General features: G+C 33.7%; 1 protein-coding gene across 7 annotated transcripts in view; it reads right to left on the reverse strand.

Moving 5' to 3' along the window:
• Positions 1-24,442, reverse strand: part of LOC124951033 (disks large 1 tumor suppressor protein-like) — a 165,945-nt gene that overhangs the window by 50,424 nt on the left and 91,079 nt on the right. For all 7 annotated transcript variants that reach the window (XM_047498764.1, XM_047498754.1, XM_047498793.1 and 4 more), the window contains exon 3: positions 19,978-20,109. In XM_047498764.1, coding sequence (XP_047354720.1) covers positions 19,978-20,109 — 132 coding nt within the window. The remainder of the gene's footprint in view (positions 1-19,977; positions 20,110-24,442) is intronic.

Here is a 24,442-nt window from a genome sequence, read left to right on the forward strand (position 1 = left end):
GAAAAAAGGAAAGTAACAGCCGAAGAAATACATATAACCCTGCATAGCTAGGGCGCATCTTGTACGATCGGGTGATTTGTAGAGTCGGTTCCCGTTTTCCGAACTCGTAGAAATCCAAGAGATATCACGGTGCGATCGTGTATTAGAGAGGTAAGGCAATGGGGAAAAAAGGAGGAAGAAAAGAAAGAGGACAAATAAAACGAAAAAAAAAAAGAAGAAAAAGAAGAAGAAGAAGAAGAAGAAGGATTTTCAAGCAGTTTCTAACCCATACCTACGCCTATGTCCATACCCATACCCATACCCACATACCCATACCCATACCCATATCCCTGTGGTTTGCTACTTCGCTTGACCAGCTGGCAAGCAAATGGACTTGGATCCTACGACGTTCGTCCTACCACCCAACCCTTCTATCCCTTTCCACCCCCATCCCTTTACTCCTGTGGTCGATGAAGAGAGGATAGCTCCAGTTGGAACTGCTAGACATCCTTCCCATCCTTCTTCCTTCCATTCCACCTCCACACTCTCTCATCTCCGTGGATTTGCCAGTAAAATATTGCCTTCGGATTCTGCATCCTTCCTACCCGAGACTCTCTCTCTCTCTCTCTCTCTCTTTCTCTTTCTTTCTGTTTTTCTCTATCTTTTTCCACCTGCATCACCAACCCTGTTTCTCTTCTTTTACTACTACTACTACTATTACTACTACTACTATTGCTAGTACATCCTACGTCTTACGTTTTATCACGCAAAGGACTTCGAGACGAGAAGCAAAGTTTAAATCTAGGTAAAACGTTTATGTATGACATAGACGTGTCTGTGTCTATCCTACATTTTCCACGGTTATAACAATCTTTTATACATGTTCACACACACACACACACATACACCTATGTATATAATTTGTGTGTATGTGTGTGTGTATGTGCATGCATATTTCTTCGGGGAAAAAATCAATAAGTTATGAGAGTGAAAAATAATGAGAATTTCAATGTATTAATATTAACGTGTATGATCTTACGATATTAATATATTCACGAAGAAAAGATCTATAAGGATTTGAGATATTCAATGTCAGTGGATGAATCGATTTGAATGGCGCATCTTACGAATTAACAATAATTCTCCATTTATTACGGAAACGTAAAATCCGAGGTTAATAAACGTCGTCGTCATTTTAGAGCCATCGTAATGCAATAGAGAGAGAGAGAGAGAGAGAGAGAGAAGAGAGAGAGAGAGAGAGAGAGATAGAGAGAGAAAGGAATATAGGTAAAGGTAGATGGTGATATTGTTAACCGTATTAAGTTCAAAGCTTTTCTCATGAAACAGAGACATTCATATGATACGATCTCTCTTTATCTCTCTCTCTCTCTCTCTCTCTCTCTTTCTCTTTCTCCATCTATCTATCTCTCTCTCTCTCTATATATATATATATATCTCCATATCTCTATTTCCCTCTATCTCTTTTAGTCACATTTGTGCTAGGATTAACCCGAGGATGCTTCGGCTTCGTCTCCGGGCATTTCGACGACGAATAGATTAGCGCCATTGTTTCGTTGGACTTTGCCACGGGATTAGAATGATTATGGTAATGTCCACGAACCATACTCTACAATGTATTTCCTACTGAAATCTACGCTAAATGGATTCTTACCGTGAAGGTCTAAATCCTCCCTCTTTACCAATCCCTCTCTATCCCTCTGTACACCTTACTCCCTCATTTTCTCCCTCTCTCTCTCTCTCTCTCTCTCTCTTTTATTCCGTATTCTGTATATTAATAAGCAATTTAATCTTCCGTTAACGCATTTCGTTATCGTAAGTCCTTTAATAAACCTTGATTATAAGAAAAATTCTTCTATCATTCATATAAAGAAAGAACGTTGAATATATATATATATATATATCGCTCGAGAAGAAGTATAGGGAAGTTAAAAGACCATGTAAAAAATGAATACTTTCAATGACTCGACAAATGAGTATAAACGTTAATCGTGTTGAAAAAGAAAAATATGTATATATATATATATAAATAAAACATCATTAAAACATCGTTAAAAAAGAAAAAGACATCAGAAGAGAAAAAGAAAAAAAAAAAAGAAAGAATAGGAAAAAAGGAAGATCAACATCCCTCTCTTTTAAATATGAGAAAAATTAACATCGTCAAAGGAATAATTTAAAAAACTAATGACAATTTAAAAGAACGTTAACAGTTTATAATGGGATAAAGAGGTGAGTAAAACGAAAGGGAAGGAAAGAAAATGAAAAGGAAAGCTAGAAAAGAGAGAAAGATAGAAAGAAAGAAAGAAAGAAAGAAGGAAGAAAAGATAGAAAGAAAGGGAGAAAGAAGAAAAAAAGGAACGATGAAAAGGGAGAAGCGGGGGGGAGGGGGAAAAAAGTAAAAAAATAAAAAGTTGTATTGAGTGAGGACAGAAAGCTAAGCGATGAAATAGAAAAAAAAAAAAGGGAGAAAGAAAGAGAGAATGAGAGAGAAATAAAGAGAGATAGAGTGCGAGATAGAGAAAAATAAAACGAGAGAGAGAGAGAGAGAGAGAGAGAGAGAGGAGGGAGGAGGGGAAAGAGATTTTCGTGAAAAATAAAAAAATAAAAAAATAAAAAATAGGGGTAGATTTCGTGACTCACGCAAACAAAGACGATTACCGTGCGATTCTCGCGCGTGTTAGCAAGCGAGTAATGAGTTTCGAGGATGGCATGCAGGGGTGGTGTAAAGAGTGCCGTAGGGGGTGAGGGGGGGAGAGGGGGAACAGAGGTCTAAGGGCTTCTCGTTGGCGTTAATAGGTGCCCTTGGGCACTAGGAGAGATCTCGCGAGACGAGGCGCGTTACGCGAACGAGCTATAAATTCTGTCGCTCAATGAGGGATTATTACACAAGTAAATCACTTAACGTCGTCCGTCCCGTCCCATTCCTTCCCCTTCTCGCGTGTTTCTCTCCTCAACTAACCCTTCTCTCTCTTTCTCTCTCTCTCTCTCTCTCTCTCTCTCTCTCTCTCTCCTTCAATCCCCCTCCCCCTTTATCCTTCTCCTTCCAATCCTCGTCAACCTCGAGAACGCATTTGCATGCCTCTGGAGGAAGAGAAGGATATATATATATATATATATATATATATATAGAGAGAGAGAGAGAGAGAGAGAGAGAGAGAGTGAGAGAGAAGACAAGCATGGTTGACAACGCATTTCTGACACGGAAATCGGCCGGTCCGCTCCTGAATACGAGACGAGTCTGTCGAGGAAAGTAAAATGACTTGGACACCAAGCAAATTGGATCATCGTTTCGCTCGGGGGAAAAGTTTTCGACGAAAATCGAGTTCCTTTCGAAGGGCTCTACTACTACCTTGGTAGAAGATGAGTACCAATGGATGGCGGCTCGAGACTTTTCCCCTTAGAATTTTTCATCTCCTACCTACCTACCTACCACCTTTCCTCTTTTCTCTTCCTCCTACTCTTTTTCTTTTTCTTTTTCCTCTTGTTCTATTACATCGTTTTCGTTTATCGTATTATTTTCCCTTTCCTTTTTCTTTTTTTTCATCTCTCTTTTTCCCCTTTCTTTTCTTTTCCTTCTTCCGTTTATTTTCTCTTTCTTTTTCTTCCTTCTTTTTCTTCTTTTCCATCGTCAATATTATTTCGTCGAGGTGCGATATTAAGTGTCACGAACTTTTCAATCTCTATTGTCGACCGAACATTACGCGCGAACATTTACGTAACTATGCATGCATAACATTTGACTTAAGTCAAATCGTTTTTCTTCATTGAAAAAGGAAAATTCTGCTGGATGGAAAATTTTTTTTGCACCATTATTTATACACACTCACACAAGCATTGTTATCCCTTTGTCGTTTTTCTTCTTTAATTTTTTCCTCTTTTGTTTCATTTTTATAATAATAATAATAATAATTATAATAATTAATATTATTATAATATAAATAAAATATACGTGAGTAAAGGAAGTTCTTAGTTGCAAAGACGGTGGCCTCTCTCTCTCTCTCTCTCTCTCTCTCTCTCTCTCCCTCTCTCTCTCTCTCTCTCTCTCTTTGTAACAAATGGCACGACGGAAGGGAGAGAAACGCATTAGACGCTATTACGGATATTGTCCGCGTACGTATCACCTCGAACCGTATCCGGGTTAGCCTACGTTACCGGAGAAAACTCGTCTCTCGGTAATTCCCCCGAGGATATAAGGAATAATGAATAAATTACCACAAACGTTGGCCCGGAGAAATACGTTGCCTTCGCGATTAAATAAATTTCGCGTTGCAGTTTACACACCAAATGGTGGAAACGGTGGAAAAGTGAGAAAAAAAGAGAGAAAAATAAAAAGAAACAGATAGATAGATAGATAGAGAGGGAGAGAGAGAGAGAGAGAGAGAGAGAGAATTTCATACTTTAAGAAAGAAATTTTTGATTCTCTGTTAATACGAGAAAAATAATATCAAATTAATCTAAAGAATTTATTGAAAACGGAACGGAACTACATGAACTTTTGGAGTTGATCGTTTGGAAAATCGTCCGACTCGTCGTCCGTTCTCGTCGTCGTCGTCGTCGTCGCCGCCGTCGTCGTCGTCCTTTATACGTTTCGAACATTAAATCGTCCGTAAAGCAAATTCCATTGCTTTGAAAACTACGGAGAATATCATTCGCGAAATATAAATCCCCCAAAGTCCAAAGTTGAACGATTCCTACTGTTATATACGTACATACATACGTACATACATACGTACATACATACATATACATATACATATACACACATATACACATACATACATATACATATATATATATATATAGTGTGAGATTGCTATTACTACTCGTAGTTGGAATGTTTGTGGTATAGATAGCTAAACTGATGGTTGTAAGAATATAGCTATCGAATGTATCATCTTTTCTATGAAAAGTCGTTGGTCCGTGTAGTTACTATCGTACATGGGTGTAGTAACGACGAAAGTTTATGCTTTTGCGATCTCTCTCCCTCTCTCTCTCTCTCTCTCTCTCTCTCTCTCTCTCTCTCTCTCGTGATATCGATATCGATATACCGAAATATCGATATATCTAGACGACGACGACGACGATGACGACGACGATGATATCGAAAGAGTCGAATTACTATATATATATTTATATATATATATATATATATATATATATATATATATATATATATAGCAATTTCAAGGAAAAACGAGAGAACAACTTGGCCTTCTGCCCTTACTACTACTCTATACTTTCCATATAGAAATGAAAAGATGGCCATAATACTAAATACTAAGGACTAGGATGTTCTTGGTGCGGTATGGTACTGGTGAACGGCAACGCGATCGTGGTATTAGGTTAACGATCTTACGACGGTGCAACCTCCTTCTCTATCTCTTTGTCTTTCTATCTCTATCTTTATCTTTCTCGTCGACTAAGTCTATCTTTCTCTTTCTCTTCTTCTTAACTCTCTACCATGCTTTGAATTTCAAATTGTTCCGCCAGTTGGACACGACTACGACGTCGACTTCATCTCCACCCTTTCGTCGTCGAAACGACGCAGACAGAGAGCCAATGCCTGAACAGCCATGCAAGAAGCCGAAGAGATATTAACGATGCCATTGCTACTACTCCTACTGCCACTGCTTACTTCTGCTTCTCCTGTTGCTGTTGCTACTGTTGCTGGTTCCTACTGTTACTGTCGTTGCTGTTGCTTTTGATGATACTGGTCTGTTACTATACTCACTACTTGGTCTCTAAGAGGCAAACTTTCTCGAGCTTTCAACAGAAATCTCAATGGTTGGCTACTACTTAAACTTTCTAACCGGTCCTACTTAGAACGGTCCAACCAACCAAGTTTTCTCTATTCCTTTCTCAACGATAATTATCTACCCCGACTAAAGAGAAATCCTACCGGCAAGTCCTACCGCGATATTAATGCAAATTAAATGATAATTGTTAATATATACTAGGTACGTGAGCACCATGAGATAACATCCCCCCAGTGGCTCACGTATATTTTCTTTAACCTCTCTTCTTTCCCGTTCGTTGCTTGGATATACCGAGGATTATATTTTCACGTTGATCTCTTCGCCGTTACGCCATAACGAATATCTACACGTTATTCTTACCGCATTATCGTTCGATAAATAACCTTCCCTAAGGCATACAAAAGTTATCATACATTTGTATTTTAAATATGGTGCTTGATCGGGGCTCGATGTTCCTCAACAAGGTACATAGTTCATAATTTAAAAAGTCATGATCGTTTTCACGTACTGGAATGATAAAATATAAATTTTAAAGGGACGAAAGGTAGAAGGCCTTAGTTGAGAGTCGGGAGTAACAACAAAAAATAAGAAAAAGTAAAAAAAAAAAAAAAAAGAAATAATATAAGAATAAACGTGTCGTGGACGAGAGAGCTCGAAAGGAATGTTTGTTTTACGGATACAATTTCCTCTGCGTTACGTTCTCTTGAAAATATTACCAGCAATGGAGAGAACACTCGCATCTCTCTCTCTCTCTCTCTCTCTCTCTCTCTCTTTCTCTTTCTCTCTTTGTCCTATCTAAGTTTCTCTGAAAATTCGTAACACGTACCGACAAATATAGCGACGAAATGGTAATAGATCCATTTCCTCATCCTTTCATTTTTCTTTTACCAAGTAGTATAATAGTTTGGCGAATAAAACTAATGTAAGTATGTATCTGTGCATGTATATGCGTAGAATATTTATGTATGTACATATACATATATATATATATAATACCTTTTCTTATAAAGTATTAACATTTTCACGAAAATCTCTTTATAATCGCCCTAAGAATTTAGAAATATTGTAAAACAATGCATATTGCAATTTGCAATATATATATGCGTTTTAGAAAGAGATTTGACGAAGAAGAAAAAAGACAAAATACGTAACAAACAAGATATAATGTCCGACACACGTGGCACATAGCAAAGGAATGAGAACAATGAGAGATAAGCGTTTCCTCTGTTAGGATAATCGATGAAAAGAGTAAATATAAGGATAAAGGGTGGGGATAGATTCTAAGCGTTAGGAAGATAGAAGAAAAAAGAAAATACAAAACAAAAAGAAAAGCAAAAAATATTTCAATTCGCATGTCATGATAAGGTAGATGATAGTGCGATATAATAGAAGGACGAATAAAGGACTCTCGAATATAAAATTCCTACATGAATGAAAAGGACAGAGAATAAATAAAAATTATATATACATATACACACACACACACACACACACACACATATATATATATATATACATAGAGGTTTTCCGTTTATCTCAAAAAATTGGGATATTTAGTGATGAGCTGAAGCAACAAAAAAATTTTGTTTACAAATTTATTTGGTATCAAGACGAGAGATCTTATCACGTGATATCAACTTCTTCTTCTTTTTTTAAAAAGATCAGACTGATCAGTTGGTGAAAGAAATTTCAAAGTTAAATTTATTTTTTTTTTTTAATAGGATTGTATGTATAACACACACACATATATATATATATATATATATATATTTTTTTTTTCCACAAAGTTCGATGGCATTTATTCGGACGAATTTAACGACGTGCCATATAAGATCAATTATTATTATATAATGTTATATTATAAATTTTATTGTATATTTGTTTATATCTAAATAGTATAAATGATTTTATATTATCGATTATATCGTCTGTTAAAGTTGTGCAGAGTAAAGAAAGATCGAACTTCTTGTGAAATAAACTTCGTTTACTTAGATCGTTAATTCTAGAAGTACAAAAGGGAGATAATATATGTATTACACATATATATATATATATATATATATATATATATATATATATATATATATTAAAGTTCTTTACAAAGCAAAGTTATTTGACGTCAATTTTGCTTTTAACAAATTTAACGTTTATCTTATCGCAATTTCGAACAACCACAGAATGCAAACATTATCTAAATTACTATATCACTTGATCATATTCATATGTATACTGATTTCGTATTAAAATACGATCGTCAAATATTAAATATAAAACAAAAATAAAAAAAAAAAGAAGAAAAAAAAGAAAGAAAAAAAATAGAGAAAGAAGAAGAAGAAAATGTTCGAAGCTAGGAAAAGAAAAAAAGAAATATTCGCGCGTTCGATGCACGTGTGAAATTTGTGACACGTGTGCAAACGACACGCAAAAAAAGTGTGAGAAAAAGAGAGAGAGAGAGAGAGAGAGAGAGAGAGAGAGAAAGAAAGATAGAGAGACTGCTGGCATATGGTATAACCGATAACCAAGCCATACGATTGGGCGAACTGGAAAAAATTCCATTTTCGAGCACGCGCGCGTTTGTATATCCAATCCGTTCGTAACGAGAATCCACTGACTGACTTTCCGAAATCGAAATGTATATATGCACCTTTCCTTTATTCTCTACGCTCTGAAAGATTGGAAATATCGATTCAACCCTAACGATGATTTCGCTTCGACGAACATCAATGCACATGATATCTGTACTTAAAAAAAAAGAATAATATATACATATATATATATATATATATATATATATATATATATATATATATATGTATAAATTTACATACATACGTAAATGAATACATTCGAATGGAACGAAGTGTGTGCTCGATATGTTTTTCTTTTTTTTTTTTTTTTTACCTTTACCTACTTGTATTCCTCTCAACCCGTTGATATTTATATAAATGTACATATAAATATGTATTACAAATCATAGAATGAATAATAAACGACAATCGAACGAATATCATTTTTTGCCAATCCCCTCTGCCCCTCCCTCTTTTTGTATCCTTTTTTCTTTTCTTCTTTTTTCTTTCTTTCGTTCTTACAACATTCCTTCTCGGCCACGACGAATCTATTCAAAGCTGAAAGCTTCGTCTTATTAGGGGGATACGTGTGATAAACGAAAGAAACAAAAAAAAAAAAAATAAAAGAAAAAGAAAAAAAGGAAAAAGAAAAAAAAAAGGAAATTACGACTGAAACGAATCGATGGACAGTATTATGTAAGTGCTTAGATCTTTGATAAAAAACGAGCAAGAGAACAAATAAACAAACAAACAAACAAACAAACAAACAAACAAAAAAAAGGAAAATAGAAAAACAAAAAAAAAAAAAAAGAAAAGAGAAAAAGAAAATGGAGAAAGGGAAAGGAAAAAAGAAAAGAAAAGATTGAGAAAACAAACGAATTAGCCCGGGAACTTGGGAGTTGCATAATACCCGCTTTCGTACGTGCGACTCGAGAGAACTCGGAACTTTTGTTTCCGTAGCGTCCCATGGTAAATCCATTAATTATCGTCGCGAGAGAGAATAAGGCGCCTGCATTGTTCACCGAAGGGGTGAACAACGTGAGAACCGAGCGAGTGTTCGCCTCTGCGATTGCCGAATACTAATGCAAAAATACTAGTAAAAGAGTGAGTGAGAATGAGAGAGAGAGAGAGAGGGTGAGAGAGGAAGAGAGAGGAAGAGAGAGAGAAAAGGAACAATTGAAAGAAACCATTGCTTTTTGTCATTAATGTTAATGAGAATTGTACGGGATAAGTCACGTGGTCTCCAACAAGGAGTTGAATAAATGCCTTTTTCATTTACCCTCTATTTTTCTCTTTCTTTCTTTTTTATTTTTATTTCTCTTTCTTTTTTTTCTCTTTTTTTTTTTTTAGAGGGAAAGGGATTTATATTTCTTACTATTTTATTATTTATTATTATTATTATTATTATTATTATTATTATTATTATTATTATTATTATTTTGTTTTGTATTGTCATATTATATTTTATATTATTTTATATTATTTTTTATTTCTTTTTCTTGTAAGTAATATGATTTAAAATAAAAAAAAAAGAAAAAGAAAAAAACAAAAAATATCAGTAGATTATTCACTTGAAAATTAGTCTCTCTGTCTCTTTCCCTCTCTCTCTCTCTCTCTCTCTCTCTCTCTCTCTCTCTCTCTCTTTCTCTTTCTCTCCATTTATTTATATTTGTCCGTCTCTCTTTCTCCTATTTACGTATAAATAAGTTCGATCGTTTTTCTGTCCGTTTTTACGATTAATCGATAAATCATCATATTCGGAAATCCACTTAAAAGGTAATCGATCGGAAAAGTAAGAGAGTCGGAGAAAGGAGATTGAGAAAATTGTAGAAAAACAAACGAACGAACAAATACACGAACAATAATTTGAGAGCGCGATGGTAAAAGAGAAAAATGAGTTATAGACGATCAGAAAAGAAATTCGATTAGGCGGCCGCTCGATCTTTGGCTGACAATGAATGAACGAACAAATGAACGAATAAATGAACAAACGAATGAACCAACGAACGAATTCTCCGACTGAGGCATGCCATCGCGAAAAATCGTATGAGTCGCAATAAAGGACAATCCTACGACTCGCTACCCTCTCGAAAGTATCAGGGGAAAATAACTTCTTTTTTTTTCCTTTTTTTCTTTTCTTTTTTTTTTGTCGTCGAGTTGACTGCATCTAGTGCACGTTTGTGAATGCATTTCTCTCTCTCTCTCTCTCTCTCTCTCTCTATATATATATATATATATATATATATATATATATATATATAGATATCTTCCTTTCTCTCTCCATCTCTTTCTCTCTCCTCTCTATTAACCAATTCTATCTCCTTTCAGCCCTTAATTTTCTCCATCTCTCGGTCTCTATCTTCATTCATCCATCTCTCTCTCTTTCTCTCTCTCTCTCTCTCTCTTTCTCTCTCTCTCTCTTTCTCTCTCTCTCTGTCCAAAAGCTTTTCATGGCCCGACAAAATGTGCCGTTCGCGTGTGCACGATCGTTCGACCGAATGAAGTTACAATTTTCTGCGCCGTTGCTACAAGAGAGACGAGGTTCGTACTTCAAATAAGAAAGAAAACAAAAAAGGAGAAAGAAAAAGAGTGAGTGAGAGAGAGAGAGAGAGAGAGAGAGAGAGAGAGAGTGAGTGAGAGAGATCGTTTGGAAAAAGCAAGCATGGAAAAAGATTTTCCGTCAAACTCGTGTATAAACACGAGAACAAGAAAAAGAGAGAGAGAGAGAGAGAGAGAGAAAGAGAGAGAGAGAGAGAGAGGACAAGAGGAAAAGGGCCATGCATGTTCGTCTAACCGCAAAAAGTTCGTACACGCTTATAATTCACTGCCACGTGAAAAAAAATTTACATGATCTTCCTCCCGTCGTTGAATCTCCCGCGAAGTTGAATCGCGCGAATACGAATTTTCCAGCCTATACGCGTTTAAAAGCCGACAAATGCATATTGGAACACGGCGAATCCGATATAAATTTTACGCTATATCGATGCCAACGATTTATCGTCGATGAATGCGGTTTAGCTCGAGCTTCTTTTTTTTCCGCTCGTTTGTTTCATTATTTTGCATTTTTCACACACACATGTACATATATATATATATATACATATATACGTATATGTTTATTCGTATGTATGCATACATGTGTATAAAAAAAGAGATATGTATGTGTGTGAAAAATACATATGTTTTCTTTCTCCTTTTTCTTCTTCTTTTTTAAAAATTATTCTTTATTTATTCTTCCTTTCCAATCTCTTTCCTTTAGCACCTATTAATGGCAACTACCGATTCCCCTACCCATCGTAAATCATTCTTCTCATTTTTCGTATGTATCCATTTTTCCTTTTTTTTTTTTTTTTGTTTTATGTGTACAGTTTCTCTTCTCTCTTTTTTTATTCTTCTTCTTCTTCTTCTTCTTCTTCTTTTTTTTTTTTCTTTCACACTATCTTTGAGAGTCGTTCTCCATTAGTGGTACGGAACAAAGCCGTTTTAAGAGGTTTGCTCAGATTATTATTGTGACAACAAACGCCAAAGATTTTTGTCATTCGCTGTAACGAGGAACAAACAGATGGATGGAAAGAGAGAGAGAGAGAAAGAGAGAGAGAGAGAGAGAGGAGAGATTGTTACAAAAAAAAAAAAAAAAAAAAAAGAAAATAAAAAGAAAAAAAAATGTGGAAAAAGCGAAAGATCGAAGCAGAAAAACCGCAGGTTTTTCATTTGCAGCGAGTGCAAATGGTCGGTTGTGGTGGTAGTAGCGGCTAGATTAAAGAGCGGAAGAAGAAATATTTGTGGAAGCTTCGAGAGAAGCGACCGAGGAAACCGTGTTCATCCGGAATTCTTCCTCTCTCTCTCTCTCTCTCTCTCTCTCTCTCTCTCTCTCTCTCTCTCTCTCTCTCTCTCTCTCTTGCTCTTGGACGACGAGAAGACAAGCCACGAAATGCGATTAAGTGCCGTTTGTGCGCTTGCGGCGATTAAATTACGCGAAGACTTCGTTTCTACGGTGCTACGGACGCAGCCACGACCGTGAGGATCGTGTAATGATTACAGCCGCTTGGAAACAGGCTTAAGAGAAAAAGAGAGAGAGAGAGAGAGAAGAGTCTGAGAAATAAGAAAGAAGGAAGAAAAATGATAAGAAGAAAAAAAGGATGAAAAAAGACAAAAGAAAAAGAGAAAAAAGGAAAGAAGAACAAAATGATAATTTCTTCTTTCGATACATCAATACAATGGCAATCTTTTTATCGATCGACTTTATCGATAATCTTAATTAAACCTCATTGGAATTTAATTTGTTCGAGAAAAATTTCATTTTCTTATGCCAATGTAATTTCTTAATCTTCTCTCTCTTTCTCTCTCTCTCTCTCTCTCTCTCTCTCTCTCTTTTATTTTTTGTCTCTCATGTATATCCGATTGACGGCTATTCACTTAATATTCGATATTTCGGAAAACCGCATCGTGCGGGTGCATACACCTATACGCACGTACATATATACAGATGCGTGTGCTTAGAGCACACGAAAAGCACCTTAGCTTTGATCAGCAAAGCTGAAAGTGAGTTCGAGAGAGCATCCGGCTGCTCCAGGCAAGTTTAAATTCGCAAGTAGTTCGGTCTACAAGAAGGATGGGTCAAGTAGTCTTGTATGAGAGAAAGAGAGAGAGAGAGAGAGAGAGATAGTCCTTCACCTATCTGCTTTTCTCTTCTCAACTCTCTCTCTCTCTTTCTCTCTCTCTCTCTCTCTTTATCTCTTTATCTCTCTCTCTATTTATCTATCTCTTTATATTTCTTTCTGTCCTTTTTTCCATGTAACGATTAAAATCATTAATATGATGTACGTATTTACAAAAAGAGATTACAAGAAAATTAAGAGAAATTAATGGAGAGATGATAATTTTTTAAAATTTGTATGTGATACCATATAGAAAAATCGATCAAGCAAATGTCCATCTTTCGTTGAATCGAATCTTAACAAATTTCTATTCGAGAAACGACGACAAGTCCCCAAGGAAGATATCTTCCAATCTGGGGAAGAGCACTTTACGGTTCACGGCCGACGATATCCCTCGGTGTCGATTCAATTAATTTACTTTGATAAGATAGATAATAAATGATGACGTGAATGGACGACGATATAGAAACGAAAAATCCTTTCTGGTGTCTGCAATATCTTACTTATCGTTCAAGTCTGATCTAATCTGATGAAAAATAAAATCTATCTATCTCTATCTATCTCTGTCTATATCTATATGTGTATGTGTATATCTGTGTGTGTACGTGCATGTGTGCGTGCGTGTATGTGTTACATAAAGGCTTCAGAAATATTAAACAAGAAGCAATATGAATTATTCATTTTCGAATTAAAGTAATAACTCGGAAATTATTGATTTAATTTATTTAAGAGAAAATATTTTAGATGGAAGATTAAATCCTTGAGTGTATAATTAATCGCCAAAAGTCGAAATGTATATATGTATCTATCTACTGTAGAATTTTCGGTTAAAATTTATACGTATCCTCGAAAAACAAAAGTAAATAATAATAATAATTATTATTATTATTATTATCATTATTATTATTATTATTATTATATGATAATGATAATTGCGTTATAATTTATAATATATTAATATATGCACTTTGTATCAAATGTGAACAATTTTTAATGATATTGAGATCAAATAGATAATAATAATAACAACAATAGTAATAATAATAATAATAATAATGATAGTTATAACAATAGTAATTTAATAATATGCTAACAATAATAGTGTAATTTAATAATACTAATTTTCTCATTTTCCCACATTAATTGTCTGTCTCTCTCGTTCTCTCTCGAATTTAAAATGTACAAAATAAACATTTGTAATAATAGTGAATATTTCAAAAGTATTGCTTTCGATAGTAGAGATTTAGAACGATTAGATAAAGTTCCCATGGTAATCGTTGGAAAAGTCTGTTTTGGATGATTATCATTCAACCATGCGATAATCGCTCCCGAGTACTCCATTCCCGTTTGAATTCGGAGTAATTTCTCTATGGTTCACCAGTTCGTAATGAGAGCCGTTTTACCTGTTGGACGATGCTTCGTTCGCTTATACCAACACTTTATGAATTACGTACGGCCAGGTGCATACTAAACCCACTCTTCCATGGGCACGAGCCCACGTTCTCTAGTTCGGTGTTATGTTGCCATCGTTGTTGCGTTGTTGATGCTGTTGCTAGTACACGCCGAGTGCAGTATTTTATGTGGCGATGGCGACGTATGCACCGGACGTAATGCCACGAAACACGGCTGGCCTGACAAATTTCAGTTCTCTCTCTCTCTCTCTCTCTCTCTCTCTCTCACTACCCTCAGAGAGAGTAGTGAGAGGGAGAGATGGATAGAGAGAAAGAGATAGCTTCCAGAAAATATTTCGACGTAGCTACCTGTTTCACTATGACTTTTGTAAAACGCGTTTTACCACAAACCGACCGCCATCACTAAAATTCCACTGTTTTCCCTTTTTTTTTTCAGAACAACAATGGGGACTTTTTCTTAAACGTGAAAAATTCCTGACAATGTTAAAGTTGCATAACGCGTACAAAACTAAAACTCATTCAAATTGGTAACATCATTCGATATTATTTGCGGGTATACACGTTTAAAAATTCCTTTTTCTTTTCCTTTCAAAATGATATTAATATTATTAGTAATTAATAATAACAATAATGGTAACAATAATAATAAAAAAAAAAAAATAATAATAATAGTCGAATAGTAATGTAACTTTTAATGGTAAAAATTTTTCAAGGATAAAATGCAAGTAAGAGTAAAAAGAAAAGGGGAAAGAATAAAAAAGGAAAAAAAAAAAAAAAAAAAAAAAAAAAAAAAAAAAAAAAAACAAAAAAAAAAACAACAAATAAAAAAAGAATAAAAACAAAAACAAAAATTAAAAGTGAAAGAGAGAACTAGGATGTATAAAAAGTATAGAGAAATAGCGGTAGAAACGTTAGGCTGTTTTACCGGAAGGAAATACGAGTTACGTGGGATGCATTAAAGCTATCTCTATTCATGAAGCAACGAAAAAGAAAAACTCTACCCGGCTATACTCTACGTATCCGTAATTCATGATTTCTTTCTTTCGTTCTCGTTTTTTCCCCCTCTCTCTCCCTCTCTTTCCTTTTTATCTTATCTTTCCTTTCTTCCCCATTTTTTTCTTATTATAATTCGTTTTACTTTTATTATTATTATTATTATTATTATTATTATTATATCCGGGATGCAGAAAGTTATTAGTAATAAAGAATAAAATAAAATGACATAGAATGAAATAAAGCAAGAAATAAAAAAGAAAAAAAGAGAAATAAAGAAAGAAAGAAAAAAAAAAGAAGGAGGGATAATTGGAATTTTTTTCGTTTTTATCGACGATAAAATTCAAATCGTATATATATTTCGTTGTTTGAAAGCATGGGTCAACTATACATATATACACATATCTACCACGTTAAATGAAATAATGGAAAACAAACGATATATATATATATATATATATATATATCATAACGTTGAACCAGTTTTATAACACGAAACATTTTTCATAAAAATTATTTTGCAAAGAAATGCCGATAAGTCAAAATTCCAATTTTGTTATCTCTCTCTCTCTCTCTCTCTCTCTCTCTCTCTCTCTCTCTCTCTCTCTTTCTCTCTCTTTCTCATTCTTCCTTTCTTTTTTTATTTAAAACACCAAGGTAATATTAGATATCGTGAGAATGATTTATGATTAGAGAGGACGATTGGCCCAGAAACTAGGAGCTCCTAATCGTACAGGTATTGTTTACGAATTGGATAGGACTAGTCTGGCGGGTAGGGGGAATAGATATGTACGTACTATATATGTATGTAAACGTCGAGTACCGGTTGGTTATCGGTCTATGGCACAAGCCTGTGAAACTCTACTATAGTCTCTCTCTCTCTCTCTCTCTCTCTCACTCTCTAGTCTCTACGCCTCAAAGCTTCTCTACCTCAATGCAGTTTGCTGGACAACGGCTTCCACTTGCACCCGACTAATGTCCGATACGGAAGCAACGCATCGACGATGATCGTTGCCCGAAACAACGGCGTTTCGATCTAAAGTGATTCTCGCCGTTTACACGCCCTTTGCCAAACGATTCAACCATTTACGAGACGGCGATCTAAAAAGCTTTTTCCCTCTACTCCAACCCTTTTCTTCCAATTCTTTTTTCTTCTTCTTTTTCTTTCTCTATCTATCTCTTTCTCTCTCTCTCTCTCTCTCTCTTTTTCTCTTTTTCATTTTCTCTTTTTCTTTTCACTTCTTCTCTTTTCGCTTCCTTTCTTTTCCTTTCTTTTCTTTTTTACGGATTTACCTTTTCGCCTTCTATTGTCTATCAACAACCAACCTCTAGTCGTTTCTTGTCGTTCGACTCCAGTCGATAAAAGTCTTTTTAATTTTTTTAAATTCCGCTCCACCCACTCACGCCCACCTTACTCGCCTCTAAAACTCATCCCGTCAAAGTTGTATATCTTAACTGTCGTATAAAAGTTTGCCGAAAGAAAATCCGGAAAAGCGAAAAATAGGTTGAAATTCCCCCTCCCCCTCCCTTCTCTCTTTCTCTTCACAATTCTCTATCCACCCAACAATCTTACCCTATTCTCTCCTGGCTGCTAAACTATATACTATACTTCTATACTTACTTAACTACTACTTTTAGAGAAACTGGGAGAGAAAGAGAGAGAAAGAGAGAGAGAGAGAGAGAGAGAAAAGATTTCGAAAAACGTGGAAATATATTTGCTGTTTGATCGTTGTCCTCGTTCTATCGGAATTGAAATGCAAATCTAGCCTGACTTGGTAAACTCGAATTTTGAGATAGATAGATAGATAAAAGGAGAGAGAGAGAGAGAGAGAGAGAGAGACGAATCAATTTTTGTTCTCGCTCTCATTCACCGTTTCTTTCGGTTTGTCTTTTTAGAATTATTCTTTAGCTTTCTTTTTTTTAACTTTTTTCTTTTTTTTTTTTTTTTCTTTTTTTTTTTTTTTTTTTTATACTCCTTCGGTATTACATTTTTTTCATTTCCAAAAGAGAATTTACGAACGACGTCTCATTCTCTCAAATACGTCGTGTTTGCTTTCGCTCCCATTAACCATCTACCCCCGCCCCCCACCCCACCCTCTCCCTACTGCTCCTAATCATGGTTTCGTATTGTTCATTAAAAATGACGGGATTACAATTGTGTCGCTTTTTAATTGTATTCTCTCTCTTTCTCTCTCTCTCTCTCTCTCTCTCTCTCTCTGCCTCTCTCTCTCCCTCTTTTTCTTTCTCTGATAAAAAAAAAAAAAAAAGAAAGGAAAAAAAAAAAAAAAAAAAAAAAGACCTTTGAAACGATGTTCTAATTACAATCAACTACGTAAGTAAGTACCTACTTACGTATTGACCGAGATAACATTATCGCAAAAGAAGAAGATCTTTTTCGTGGGATAAGAGGAAAAGGATAGATGGAAAAAAAAAGAAGGAAAAAAGGAAAGAAAGAAAGAAAGAAAGAAAGAAAGAAAGAAAGAAAGAAAGAAAGAAATTTGAGGATACTCACCAAAGCAACGGATTGCAACGGACATTGCCGCTTTATTCGTAGTAACAAAGACGGCAGATACTCACGGTGAGGCATCGTGCCAATTCCAATAAATAAGATAAGATTACGGAGTAAGGGAATACCTTTCTGGTTATATATCTCAGAAAATCTTTGGAAAATCACTAGGGCTTTCTAGGATTTTTGATGTTAGAAAGGAGAAATTTCTTTTCGTCGTTCGGTCACCGTTTCCAATGGTATCAAATCCAATAATTGAGATATAAGCTATGACATATTTCAAGATGAAAATTTGTGCTTACTAGGTTTTCTTTTTCTTGTTTTTTTTTTTTTTTTTTTTTTTTCAAGATATTTCTAAGAAATCATCGTAAAAGTGATTTTATTATGATCTACATTAAATTAAAATTTAATATATCGTAATATAATAAATAAATAGATATAACTATATATATATATATATTTTATAGTTGAAATATTTCAACTATAATTTTTTTTTTTTTTTTTTTTTTGATAAATATGAATTTACATTAAATTGCATACCATACATTTTGTAAAATAAATAAAATAATATTCTTTATCTAAGGTAGATAAAAAAAATCGTCGAAGAATTTGATCTTATGCGCGGAGACGACCTTTGTTGGGATCAAAGAAATAAAAAAAAAAAAAAAAGAGAAAAAGAAAAAAGAGAAGGAAAGGAGAAAAAAAGGAAAATAAAAGAAAGAAAAAGAAAGGAAAGAAAAAAATAGAAAGGGACGAGAGTAAATTTACCAAGAGAATTGCCGAGCGAAGATAGGAAGAACTAACGAGAGGGAAACCGTGAATGTAAATGAGTCGTGACGTATAGTCATGACTACTAGTGCTTTTCAGAGGGCTACCTGTACATTTAGAATCGGACAAAGGGCTACCATGATGATAGGGAAAGCAGAACTAAAGAGAACTTGAGATTTTTTAATATCCGCCTTTATGTTTGCAGTTTGGAAACAGGTATTAAGATGTTGCGTGTACCGACACTACCATCCCCTCGTCATGCTCCCCACCCCTTTATCTAAAACATATCGTCTACTTTCCATAGAATGAAACGTCTTCTTCGACGTCTCTCTCTCTCTCTCTCTCTCTCTCTCTCTCTCTCTCTCTCTTTCTTTCTCTTTGTTATTTCTTTTTGTATTAGGAGAAAAAAAAATTACCAATTCGTTTCGACATTTTGTTTTCAATGAAACATGAAATGATATTGCGGAAAGATTAGATTTAAAGATCGACTCCAAATTCGACTTTAATTCTTTCCAAATCAAATTCATTTTTCATTTGCAAGAAATCAAGTTTATCCACATAATTGTTCTCTAAAATCTTTGTAAATCTGGTAAATTTATTTTTAATAAATTGTAGATTTTATCGTATGTGATAGTAAGACTTATGCGAAATATTTCATTTAATAGTAATTATTGAGATTCATTGGATATGGAATTCGTAATTGCAAATTCATCATTACATATTTCTTTTGTGCGGTAAAATTAAATCGAAGCGATTGAATTCAATTTTTTTTCTTTTTTCTTTCTTTTTTTTTTTTATTAAATCGAACCGAGTCTCCAGAGGGACCTCGGTTATATCAACATTTTTATATTTGCTTGGAGTTATTAAAATTCGCGAGAAAGAGTAATTTCCAGGAAATGTGTGATTCGAGATTGAAGCAACAAGAAATATAAATACGCATAGAATTTATCGTTACGTCATTTTCGATTGTTGTGAGAATAATTTTGACGAGCTGTCGTTTGAAATTTTTTTACTTTTGTTATTTTCACGGGTCAAGAAATCGAATGACATGATAATACGAGAGAGTAAAAAACATTTGGAAAAATATTCTCATCGTGAAAATAATTTTGCAAACGAATGGGATTTGCTTCGAAACGATTTGAATTTCACGATATTGAGAAAATTTTCTTTCTTTCATTTTTCATTTTTCCTTTTTCGTTTATCTTTCATTATAACAGTTTATAATATACATCGTAATATTATTTACGATCGATATCGAGAAATTATATGGAACGTAATTATAGAATAATTTTTAAATGAAAACCTTAATACGAATCTTACCTAAGAGAGCCTGGAAGAGTCTGCTTTTGAAGATTCGGATGACACGTTCGATGGCCAATCGCAACGCTTTATCCTGAGGCCTCGTCAGCTTCGCGTGATAATCCTCGAGGAGCTCCAACGCCCTATGGGCCTCTGAAAATATAAGTACCCATCTTCCTTAAGGATTCTTTTAAGGTGATATAGATTATTATGCTTTTGCTTTTACGAGTCCCTAAACGTCGGATTAAATTTTCATTGAACTCTTCTTCTCTATATCTCTCTTTTTTTTTTTTGAATATCCTTCTTTTTCTTTTTTCTTTTTTTTTTTTTTTTTCTATTTGGTTCGAACGAACGGACGAACGAAGCTCAATTTTGATTAATTCTTTTCTCTTTGTCTCTCTCTCTTTCTCTCTCTCTCTCTCTCTCTCTCTGTCTATCTGTCTATCTGTCTATCTGTCTATCTGTCTGTCTCTATCTCTCTCTATCTTTTATCCTTATTAATAAAAAAAAAAAAATAAAAAAGGCAAATGAATCTCTCATGATTTATCTTTTTATCTAATTATCTATCTATCTATCTCTTTATCTCGATATAATAGTTTAAACGAATATCTCTTAGAATCAATTGATTTGAAATTCATAAGTAAATAATTAAATATATCTTAAAAATGATTACTGTCAATGGTTGGAAATAATTCGTGTTAATTTTCGATGAGAAATAAAATAAGAAATAAAATAAAGAAATCGAGTATGACTTGCTCATGCGATGATAAACGTTTTCTTTTTCGCATCAGCACCGTTTGACGTTTTTCGTTATAACAGGATGAATCTAACTCGTTGGCCTGGCCAAAGATCTTTCTTCTTTTAGTCCGGTGAAATCTTAAAAAGAAATTCTGTCCCTGTTCTTATGTAGGAAAGAAAAGGAAGGATAAGAAAATTCGATAACTTCCTTTTAACTTTGCTCTTTTTATTCTCGTGTTTTTCTTTCTTCTTTTTCTTCTTTTTCTTTTTTTCTTTTTTTTTCTTCTTCTTCCCCCTAATTCTTACTCCATCTTACTCTTTTCTTTCATTTTATTTTATTTTCTTTTGTTTTATTTGATTTTATTTTATCTTGTTATTTAAGGAAAATTGTGAGATTTAAGAGAAAAAAAGAAAAAAAAAAACGAACAAACAAAAAGAAAAAAGAAAAGAAAAAAAGGAAAAGTATAGAAAGTGGCAAAAAGTTAATTTAATGTTCTTTTACGAACTGGTGGGGGAGAAAAAAAAAAGGTTGTCTCGATTGGAGTGCATTAATTGAATCGACGAACGATTTAATTAAATCAAAATTCCGAAAAGTCAAAGTAAGAATGTAAGCATTATTCCCTCACTTTCGCTGCCATCCAACCACAATCATCCACTCTTCTACCTTCTTCCATGCCTTTCAATCGTTCCGAGATCATATTCGTGATTCTTTTTTTTTTTGTTCTTTTTGTCAAATAGTTTTTTAATAAATCCCAACTTCCCTTACACTGGAAACCAACGCGTCTCATATTTCTCGACTCTCGCGTACCTATGATGCGATGGTATTTCCTTTACTAAAGTCAACATCGAGGAAGGAATGACGGAGGACAAAAGAAGGAATTGTGGGATTGCAGAAGCCGTAAAAAAAAAAAAAAAAAAAAAAAAGAAGAAGAAGAAGAGAGATAAGAATCGCCCTCTCTTCGTGATTTTTATTGTCGTCTCAAAGAGTCACGTATAAAATCATTCGAAAAGAGAAAAGAAAATAAAAAGAAAAGAAACCGTTCTCGTCTGTTAACATCAAAAAATTTTAACTGAAAAATCTTGCTTTTGCATTTTACAAACGATATATTACGTAAATAAGTACATGGTCAAAGGAAGGAATGTCGAGAAGACGGGAGGAGAAAAAAATTGCATAATTAACAATTCAATGTTCAAAAATTCATATAAATTGAGCCGCCGTTCACAAGCCAAATCTCGATTAATTCATACTCCTTGAATTTTCATTTTAATTTAAGCGTGAAAGTACTCGACGATGGAGCCCTTTTCATATTCATAATAAATTTCTCGAATTTCCGCTGATTTAATACCGTTAGATGACGAAAATTTCTTTCTTTCCTTTTTCTTCTTTTTTTTTTTCTTTTTTTTTTTTTTTTTTTTTTTTTACGAATCGAATATAAAAGAAATTTATTTCAAAAGGCAATCTGATAAACTCCAACGTAAATCGTTGGAATAATGCAATTCAAATGCATCACCAAGATCTTTATACATATTACAAATGTTTATTTGAATTTAAATATTAAAGGGAAATTTTCAAAAGCAATTTATATTATTTCATTATATCTCTCCACTTTTTATTTTATGGAATTAATCGATTCGGTAAGTGAACGGCTCAAATATCGGATCGTTCAATCATCTTTTTAAACCGTATGGAATATTAAAAAAGTTATTATACGTATGTGAGCGATTGACGAGAATTGTTTTCGTCTGTACTTCATTGAGCTTTTTCTCAAATACATGTTAGTTAACAAGTACAAGCGTTGCCGTGTTAAAATAAGTTTCTTTTTTTTTTTCCTTTTTCTTTTTTAATTTCAAACAACATTCCTTAACTTCGTTCCTATAATCGTCAAACGTATAGGTAATAATAAATTTATCTATAAGAGATCTTTCGAGTATTCTCTTCCTTTTGTTTTTTTTTTTCTTTTTTTAAATCTTTAGTTCGTAGCGTCAATTCGCGAAATTCACGACGAAACTATCGACCTTAAACCAATGAAATATCGATTTCTCCCTTTGGCCAGAATCAGCCAACATCCTGCTGTTTCTACTCAGAAGCCAAACCGTATATCATGAAGTGGAACGACGTTCAACCGGACGAACCATAAAGCAAAGACAAACCGTAATACTTGGCATAGTTTCGTCCTCGAGAAGGTAAATGAAGGTGGCCATTGCCAGGATATCAGCATCGAAGTCTAAAGCAGTTTCCTCTTATGAAAAGCTTCGGGATAGACGCATAAGTCTATGTCTACTATCCTCACAAAGCTATGAATATAACGGAGTAATATTTTATGCTTGTTAACCTAAATGGCAATCAAGCAACGAAGCTTTAAGAAATTGTTTGATACTTCAAAATACGTTCTGGTAATATCATAAAGAAAAACTTTCTTTTGACGTTAAATAATCCCTCAAATCATATCTTTCGTTCTCTCGTCTTTTTTTCTTCTTTTTTTTTTTTTTTTTTTTTTTTTTTTTTTTTTTTTTTCCTTTATTTTCGTTTTCCCCATTAAATGATAAAAATATATTTAATAGAAATTGACATTGTTTCTGGGATTGTTACAACGATCCTTCAAATTCTTAGACATTCTTTTTCTTCTTCCTTTTCCTTCCCCTTCTCCTCCTCCTCCTCCTGCTCTTACTTCGATGAACCGAATAAAAAAATTTCTCTCTTCGAAATTTTTTCTTTCCATTTTTCTTGTTTTTTTTTTTTTTTCTTCCTTTTTCTACATTTTTCGAAAGGACAAAAAAAATTACAATACTAATTATATCCACGTCGTTAAACAGAGAGAAAAAAGAGAAAGGAAAAGAAGAAGAAGAAGAAAAAAAAAACAACGATTGTTTCTCTTTCTCCGGGTGAGAGAAAGGGTGGGAATGAGAGGGTAGACAGGAAATAAAATGGGATAGAGAAAATTCCAAAAGAACAAACGATGATACCATTCTTCTTCAAATTGGTAGATAAGCGATATCTCGACTCGTGAAACGCAGAAGCGACTTTGCCTTTTTCTTCTTTTTCTTTCTTTCTTTCTTTCTTTATTTTCTCCCTTTCGATCCGACAAAGCAGCTCCATTATATAAGGTAACAATAATTATATCCTTTCTAACCCATATTCTAAATGGTTAAACTTCTACATTAAAATCTGTAATAAATATTATCGTTTATTATATCTCGCAATAATGATTCAACGATCAAAAGGATTGGAAGAAAATAAAATATATATATATATATATATATATATATATATATATATATATGTAGAGCGAGCGAGAGAAATATTTCCTATCTATATTTTTCTTCTTACTTATTTTTCTCTTATTTTTTTTTGTTCTTTTTTCTTTTTATTTTTATTTCGTAAAAACACTTGATTAAAAATGCGTGGGGGAAAAAGCTTTGTATCATGTATATCTTCTTTCACCTATGCCCACGATAAAATATATATACATATATTTTTTTTGGATAATAAAAATATACCTTTTCTCATCCAATAGAAGATTCCCATTTTTTATATATTATATATATATATATATATATATATATATATATATATATACACGCTATTGAAATATTTTTCTGACCTATTAAATCAACGTTTCCCGAACTTTTTCTGAGGACGTAACACTTCATAAATCGTGAAATTGTAACTTGCAAGACAAAAAGTATATCAATTTATAGTTTGAATAAATATTGATAATAAATAAATTAAGAGGGTAAATGAAAGAAT

The sequence above is a fragment of the Vespa velutina genome, chromosome 1 (genome assembly GCF_912470025.1).
Source record: "Vespa velutina chromosome 1, iVesVel2.1, whole genome shotgun sequence".
Classification (NCBI taxonomy): domain Eukaryota; kingdom Metazoa; phylum Arthropoda; class Insecta; order Hymenoptera; family Vespidae; genus Vespa; species Vespa velutina.